Genomic DNA, 8,697 nt, shown 5'->3' with positions numbered 1-8,697 from the left:
ACCTGGTTGTAGAAGGTAATGAGATTGGTCAAGCAAGACCTAGTCGCAACAAACCCGTGTTGGCTATCCCTTAGGGTGTTGGCATCTGCCAGTCCATTAAGGGTGGCCTCTTTTTAATAAACTTTTCTAAGACCTTCCCCGGGATAGAAGTCAGTCTGATGGGCCTATAGTTAGCCGGATCCACTTTTCTCCCTTTCTTGAAGATGGGCACCACATCGGTTTTCTTCCAGTCTTCGGGCACTATACCAGAGTGCCAGGAGTTTTCAAAGATCTGTGCCAGAGGCTGGGCTATAATAGTAGAATGAATGAGTGAAAATGGGAATAACAACAATGTTCCCCTGCCTAATGGACTTAAATGATGGAGCACCAGAAGTTGCTGACATTTTGGAGGTAATTTGTAACCATCTAACAGGGCTTGTTGCTCAGTTTAACTGGTATTTTGGTGAAATGGAAAAGTCACTACAAATCGACCGGGACTGGATCAGGGATCCATTTTCAGGTGCTACCAACAAAGAAATGCTGCACATGTTCATGAAGAAGACAAACTGATCGAACTGAGCAAACACAGCTTTTTACGTTAGAAGCATCAGAATTGGGATGAAACATCTCAAGTTTTTGGTTGGAAATTGAAACTGAATTTCCAGAGCTTACTAGGAAAGCAATGGAAGTCCTGCTGCCATTTGCAGCTACATATTTGTGAGCCTGGATTTTCTGCACTGGCTGCTATTAAAACAAAACACAGAGCAAAACTGGACATGAGGACGAGATGAGTTTGTCTTTCTAATATTGCTCCAAGGATTGAGGAGCTGTGGAAGACCCACTAGGCCCAAGTGTCCCACTGAAATAGCAAGATTGACATTACTTTTGGCTTATTTTGGGGTATTTTTCATTGAGATTTTATATTTTAAGATTTTTAGCTTTAAGATATTTATTATTCTGATGTTAAAGGCTTTAAGTTACAAATATTAAAGGACAATCATAATAACTTCATTGTACAGAAATGAGTTTATGCAGACACTTCATTAAGAGTTGTAATATTGTTTCCTATTATGTACTAATCCAGCAGCATATCAGGCCCAAACTTCTGTGGCATAACTATGATATATATATTTAATTCATAAATTAATAAAGCATTTAATGTTAATTAGTATAGCCTGCCTTATATCACATAATTGGTAACATTTTAAAAACAAGAAAAAATATAAAGGTGTAGATGACCTGAAACTGAGACAGAAGGGGTATGTACACTTGTTAAAAGGTTGAAAACCCTTGCTTTAGATAATGGTCAGTAGGTTTGCAACAATGTAGCAGTGCTTAAACAGTAGCTTATTATTGCCTCCTAATTACTTTCAACCCACTAAGCATAAGCCCACACACAGAGCCTTCAAATTGGGTCTATTAAGGTGCTGTTGTTGGTCAATGATCCTCTATTAACCCTTAATTTGAACTGAAATTTAATTTGAACTGTGAACCAATTTGCATCACAAGTTTTAGCAGGTCTATAAACAGCCTTGGTGTCCTCCCTGGCAGGCAGTCCACCACTGGGTTCATTGTGGGCTGGACCTAGCTTATGTTCATTTTTTCATTTCTTTTTTTAAATGGGTATTAATGCAGAAATACAGGTAAGAGAACATACGTAGCTTCAGTTGAATGGGATAAGTAAGCACAGTCATTTTAATTGCCTTCACCCAAACAAGGACTATACCTTGCCTGCCCTGCATTGCTGTGTGTTTCGATTTGCATCCTAATCATCTGGTCTTTAAGATATCATTGGTATTGTGTTAGATTTCTACTGTTCTACTAGGTTTCTCACGATCCTTCAGTTTCCTTACTCCAAGCTCAAAACTTAACAACAATCCTTGTGGTCTAATATGCACCATGGATGGGCTTTTCCTGTCAACCTAGTGCCAATCTGTAAATATTATCCTTGGAAATGGGATGCAAGAACTATGTTCCTATGGGATTCTATGCCTGTCTCTGCATTTGCTGAAATATGCTTAGCTGAAGCAGTTTAAATTTTATCCTTCATTATATTTTCCAGCATCTGTAAAACCTTTTATTACTATGCTCCTGTTTGGAAGATACTGAGGACTATAGGAGTAGACAGAGACAGCCAAATAGCTGTAGCATGTCTCATTACAGTTTTGCCTTGTTGCTATTTGAGTATTACTGGAAATAAACTATTTTGGAGATGCTGTGAACATACGTGTCTGTCTTCTCTCCTTTTTTGCAGCCTTCTGAAAAGAGCAGCCGTTCCAAAAGTACTGGTGTCTTCCAGGATGAAGAGCTGCTGTTTAGTCACAAGCTCCAGAAAGATAATGATCCTGATGTTGACCTCTTTGCTAGTCCCAAGAAGTCCAAGGTAAATTCAGAGCTCTGTTCTGAATCTCCTGTTTGAAGATGGAATCTTCATACACATGGTTGCATTAGGTCCTTTTGCTGAGATGTTGATGGGCCCAATCACTGCCCTCCATCCAGGAGAGACTGATACATATGGATGTAGTATTCACTAGCAGCAAGAAAAATCTGTGATGCATTTTGTCTTTCAGTCTGCAAGCCGCAGCGTGAAGCTGTCCTTTGGAGGAGAGCTGTTTGGTGATGATGAAGAGGATGATCTCTTCAGTACTGCTAAAGCAAAGCCCCCGGTATTTGCCACTTTATTATAAATGACTTCTTTGAAAGGCCTAGGAAAGTGGAAATGAGTATATGGGGACTGTTACAGAGATTTCCAAGTGAAATCAGTAGGGTAGAATCTCTCTTTAAAGTACAGGGAGTCCTCGGACTTGCAACGTAATTGGTTCCTGAAAACTGGGTTTTAAGTCGAAACGTTGTAACTTGGAACTGTTTTCCCTATAGGGAACAATGTTAAAATGGGGATTTAGTTCCTCAACCAAGGTCCAATTACCCTATTTTTCACCCAAAATAACCCAGAATTTTGTACTCAATCAATTTTAGATGAATGATATACAGTAAAACTCTGTTATCCGGCATCCCCCAGGAATGGGGGATGCTGGATAACAAAATATGACAGTTAATTGAGCGACCCGAACAGGCATCCTTGCACAGCATTGCTGCCCCTCCCGTGGGCCCTGCAGGCCCCATGGAACTGGGAGGCGGGCCCCACGCAGCCTGCTATGCCCCGGGCTGTGGGGGCTCAGCAACACAGGCTGCTTTGCCCCGGGCTGTGGGGGCTTGGAGGAACTGGTTTCACTTTACCTTACAAGCAGGCATGCAGTTAATAGAGTATGCTGGCTTTTAAGGTGCCAGTTGATGGGAGTTTTTACTGTAGCTACATTAATGTATTTATATTGTAAATAGCAATCATATTGATTTGGAAGGAGATCTTTGAGGTGACTTTGCTGGACTTTTTGAAGGGCTCTTGGCTGGAGTCTTCTCAGGAGTCCTGGCTGCAGGCTTTTTTGAAGTCTTGTCTACTTTCTTAAAGAAAGCATCCAAGGAAGTTTGAACAGATGTTCTCCAGGGAGATGGGTGATGCAGCAAACTTGTTTGCTGATGTGGCTTTGCATCAGATCAAGCGTTGTAAAGTCGAAACTGACATCAGAAAGTTGAAATGGTGTCAATTTTTGAGTTAGCGGGATCTTTCTTAAGAGACCTATCCCCTGTGCATCTTCAGGCTCATGTACAATTTATTCATAACTTCCCCTGCTCATTTTTTATTCTCATTTCAGAAAGTGGCAGAAAAGAAACCAGTAACCAAAAAAGACAGCGGTGGCCCATCCTTAGAGACCAGTAACGTTCCTGAGCATAATCTAAATGCCAAACAAAATAAGGCACATAAGCCAGAAATCACTGAGGTATATACCCACATCTTATAACCCGGTCTTTTCCTGTTTACTGTTTATCATATCTCTAAGTTTTTAAATAGCTTCTCAAAACTAACTCCTTGCCTAATAAGTGGCAAAGCAGCGTGACGTTTAACACTTACATTGTACTGGGTGAGGTGTAGGAAATAACTAGTCCTTTTGGCTTTTTAGTAGCTTAACAGAAAATGAAAACTGACAGACCCTGTGCATACATCTTCCAAAACACTCCTTTAATTTTTGCTGTAGTAAATCTTAAGTTTTGAAGTGTAGGTAGCATGTAAGGAGAGACTTCAATACCGCAAGATTCTTTTAATGCTTCAGCTGTTTTCTAACTTGTCTCCAAGCACAACAACATTGGGTCTGATACCTTTTTGTTTGAGTAGTATGGCTGGCTAGATGCCAGACCAGAGCTCCAGCACTGCTGTGCAACTCTGGCCTGGTTGTATTTGATCTTGGTGTTACTTGACATCCTTGAGCAGAAAAGTGCTCTTTTTTTAAAACTGACTGCTCTGTTCCCAATATGCTGCAAGCTGGAGGCTCCTTCATCATGGGCTAGAGCCTCTGTGGTATAGCAGAGGCGTGGCACCCTTGTTAGACAACGTAGAAGAGCTGTGATAGAGCAATCAAAGGTGCATCAAATGGTGCTCCTTCATGGGGATACAGTTGGTTTTCTACTAGTAAAGTAACTGATGTTGAGTGACTTGCACAGGCTACAACCTGTGAATATTTCTTTGTGGGTAGAGAGAATGAAATTATGGGTTTGCTGACCTAGTCCTTTAAGTGATGTCATGTGTCTGGTATTTGTTACACCACAGGTATAAAACTTACAGGATGAGTTTTATACCTCTGGTAAGTCACCCAGGGCTACTTTGTGAGCCAGACCCAGAGTGCAGGGCTGCAGCATCTGGCCCATAGGGCTGCCCATCAGGTGGGAAATTTGGTGGTGGCTTGGTATAAATTGCTGAGACTTCCCACTGCCAAATTTTCTGGTCCTGTAAGCCACCCTACAGGCCAGATGGCATGGTTTCATGCTCCAGAACCAACCCATGGGGCTTCCCACAGAGCTGGAAATTTGGGAGTGGCAGCAGCTGTAGCATCCTCTGGTCTTTGTGACACCAAATTTCTGGCCTTGTGGGCAGTCCTTCCAGCCAAATGGATAGCTCCCGTGCTCTGAATCTGGCCCATAGGGCTCTACAAGGCTGGAAATTTGAGGGGAGAAGCAGTAGCAGCATTAATTAATGGGAGCTGCAGCTATTACCACTGCCACCGCTCATCCCATCATCACATTTCCGACTCTGTGGGCTGGATCTTTGGCTCTGTGTTACATGGTCATCTCTCCAGAGTTCACAAAGAAATGCAAAAGAACAAAAGTAGCTTTTTCCTATGGATGCATTAAAATGCATACTGCACACCAGATAAAGATTTCTGTTGCATTTGTCCAGCTGACTTTTAATCCAGTGTAATTTTGTACAGAAATCCACAGGTCCTGCTCCCATTAAAACCAAAGAGCCCTCGTCTCGGATTGGAAAACTACAAGTAATTATTTTACTGGCATTTTAGCTTTAAAAATCTTCTTTGCCTCACTAATGGCTCTTTTAATAAAGGAAAAAAGAAAGAAAGAAATGATGTTCACCTCCCCTTTCTAATTGTCAGCTTTTAAGGCCTCTTTTCAGATGCAGCTGATTTTTTCAATTGTTGCTTAGTGCATATTGCATGTTTAATATTTTTTTGTTGTTCTTTCTTCCCTTTTGGGAAACTGATTCTGGGAAGCACTATCTAACTGTGCTTCTGAGTTTGGGGGACTTTCCTGAACTATTGTTGCTTTCTTTGGCACTATTTCTCAAGCATGCAAACAAACTCTTGTTTGACAGTCAGTCATAGAATGCTGGTACAGTAGCATATACAGGCCTTGTATGATCAGAGGCCTGTTCTGCAAGCATAGTACAATCGTAGTGAGACGGGGGAGGGGAAATGAAGGCACAGAAAGATGAACCGACCTGGCCAGTGCTAGTGGCTAAACCAGAACTAGAACTCTGCTCTTCAAGTCCTACATGAGTGCTCTGTCTGCTAGTCCATGCTGTGTCTCTCCTGTGCTTTCACCACTCTTATGGTAGTACTAATACAATTTTGTTCATACTTCTTAGGCTAACTTAGCTATTAATCCAGCAGCCTTACTACCCAGTGCAGTGCCCAAGATCTCCAGCATGAAGCCTGTACTGCCAACTTCAGAGACTCCAGTACATGAGCCTGATGGCATACAAAGCACTGAAACCTTTCGTACTGCAGGAAGCAATGAAGGGTCTGGCGTGAGCTTTGAACATCCCATGCAAGCAGAAACCTTGCACAGTGCCAATAAGGTAATGTCGGTGCCTAGATTAAGTGTGCATCACTGCTGTTAGCATGATTTTGTTGTTAGCAGAAAGAGGAGGGAGCTAGAACTACCTGAGGTGGAACTTTCTATGATTCTATAATAGAAGCTCCCCTTGCTTCTGGGAGAGCACAAACACTGACAGTGGTAGGCTGGGGAAGGAGATGGAAGGAAGGAGATATGCCTCTGAAAGGGGACAGGGGTAATTCTTATTTTCTTTGGGATTTAAAAAAGTTGTTAGCTGCTGCTTCCTTGTGCAGTCTGCCCTCTTTGGTGGTGGGGAGGAGACTGGGAGCAGGGGTGCAGCCATACTTGCAGCACTGGTCACTGCTCCAACATACCTTTTGCAGAATAGAATCCTGGATCTGCCCCTGCACATGCTGCCACATAGCCAAGGGCTGTCTTGGAGAGGGAGAGATGTTAATTCAGTCCATGCCCCACCCCCTTGCAATAAAGGAGAGAAGTTTAAGTTAGCTTAGGAAAAAAGTGTTTGAGAAACAACAACATAACACCAAACCTGATCAATGAAGAACATTGCTTACATGCGTCCCAGCAATTCTCTCCATCCTCAGGGGACATTTGACCCCTCTTGGAAGTTAACTTTCTCAAGGTAGATGCAAAAGTTTGCAATTTTACCCCTCTGGAACCCACTTTGTTTAGCATATTATAGAACAACCTACAGCCCTGAGGCCAGATCCAGCCCACAGAGAGGCTGGATCTGGCCTGGGGAAGGTCTGACCCAGCCAGGGATGGTATGGAAAATCAGGTGGTATGCGGCCGCACCAAGTTGTGTGTCCCCTCCTCAGCAATCCTCCACAGCTGTCCCTGCTGCTGTCTTAGGCCCATGCTTACTTTTGCTGCAGAGGGGCCTGGGGCTCTGCAACAAGGGAACCACAGGCAGCATGAGCTCTCAGGGGAGCAGAAATATGCAGCAAGGAACCAGGGAAGCAAAATGTTGCTGACTAGATCCCGATTATAGCATGCTTTCACAGTGTGTTCAGTACTGAAAATAAAGTTTGCTGTAAGACAGTGCACGAGTGCATAAGCTTCCAGTCCACCCAGGGCAAACAGATGGGTCTTATCCAGAAGCTGCAGGATTCCAAATCAACCCTGCTTCTCATCTAGTAGCAATCAGTACAGTTTAAAAAAAAAATCAATATTAAGCCCCTCAATTATCTCATTCAAGTCCTTTTTGCTGAAAACAAGAGATTTATAGATTCATAAAAACCCAGACTGAAATCATAGTTGCTCAATTCAAACCCATTTAAACGAACCATTAAGCCCTTAAGTATAATAGTTTTCACAGTCAATAAAATAAAGGTATGAATAAAAACACCGAGAAGCACAGAGCTGTCACTTAAGCAGTAGCATTTTTTTGTCAAGTAAATGTATTACTGAAGGAGTCAGGTATTTTTTTTTTTCTCTCGTCACAGAAGGGTACAAAACAGGCAGCAGCTCCAATGACTTTCCTACCACTGTCAGTCAGCTTCATACCTGACGTGGAATGACACCACTAATATCTCCTTGCTAGACTAAGGAAAGAGCATTCTAATAGGGAATAGCAGTTTCCCTTGGGCAAGTTAGACACAATGCTGTATGCTCAAACATGCAAAAACCTTTTACTTCCTAATCAGAAAGCCTTCCATACACAGAACTGCATATAAGGCATACATAATGTAGGCGTCATGTGTCCTATGTACCCTTACAGGCCTTATGTGCTTTGCATAAGCAAAGCTATAGAAAGTTAAAGTTCATGGAAGCTCATTCACATCAAATTAATTTCTTAACTGTCCAAAAACTTCAGTATCGTCTTCCCCCTTACCAGTCAATTAGGCTTAATAAAAATGAGATGGTTACATAGATGCCTGAAAAAAATCAAGCACAAAGTTTTTAATGCCAACTTGAATCATAGAAATTTAGGCTTGGAAGGGACCTCGGGAGGTCATCTAGTCCAGCAGTTCTCAACCTTTTGCACCTTATGTCCCACCTACATAAGGTCAAAAAATCCTGGTCCTACTGGTTGTCAAGCAGGGCAGGGGGTCCCCCAGAGGCCAATCGAAGCGTGCAAAAGGAAAACCAGAAATCCCACTGTGGCACTTCTGGTTTCACCACTGCAACTCAAGTCCCACCTAGAGGACCTTTGCATCCCTTCAGTGGGACACATCCCACTCGTTGAGAAACCCTGATCTAGTTGAACCCCCTCTCAAAGCAGGACCATCCCCAGCTAGATCATCCCAGCCAAAGCTTTGTCTAGCTAGGTTTTGAAAACCCCCAAGAATGAAGCTTCCGTCACCTCTCTGGATAACCTGTTCTAGTGTTTTAGTACCCTCCTAGTGAGAACATTCTTCCTAATAGCTAACCTAAACTTCTCTTGCTGCAACTTGAGACTGTTGGTCCTTGTTCTGTTATCTGCCACCACTGAGAGCAGTCCAGCTCCAGTATGTCATTAGCCTTCTTGGCAGCAAGGGCATGCAGTGGCCTATATTCAGCTTTATTGTCCACTAA

General features: G+C 42.7%; 1 protein-coding gene across 1 annotated transcript in view; it reads left to right on the top strand.

Moving 5' to 3' along the window:
* The window catches only part of LOC109287436 (WASH complex subunit FAM21-like), a 74,289-nt gene that overhangs the window by 48,854 nt on the left and 16,738 nt on the right, over window positions 1–8,697 (top strand). Inside the window, exons 23-27 of the mRNA XM_019502534.1 lie at window positions 2,234–2,362; window positions 2,550–2,645; window positions 3,690–3,815; window positions 5,298–5,360; window positions 5,969–6,181. Coding sequence (XP_019358079.1) covers window positions 2,234–2,362; window positions 2,550–2,645; window positions 3,690–3,815; window positions 5,298–5,360; window positions 5,969–6,181 — 627 coding nt within the window. The remainder of the gene's footprint in view (window positions 1–2,233; window positions 2,363–2,549; window positions 2,646–3,689; window positions 3,816–5,297; window positions 5,361–5,968; window positions 6,182–8,697) is intronic.

Source organism: Gavialis gangeticus, unplaced genomic scaffold, assembly GCF_001723915.1.
Source record: "Gavialis gangeticus isolate Ggan-Ray unplaced genomic scaffold, GavGan_comp1, whole genome shotgun sequence".
NCBI lineage: Eukaryota > Metazoa > Chordata > Crocodylia > Gavialidae > Gavialis > Gavialis gangeticus.
Note: the sequence above shows the minus strand (reverse complement) of the source record. Positions and strands in the feature narration are given on the sequence as shown.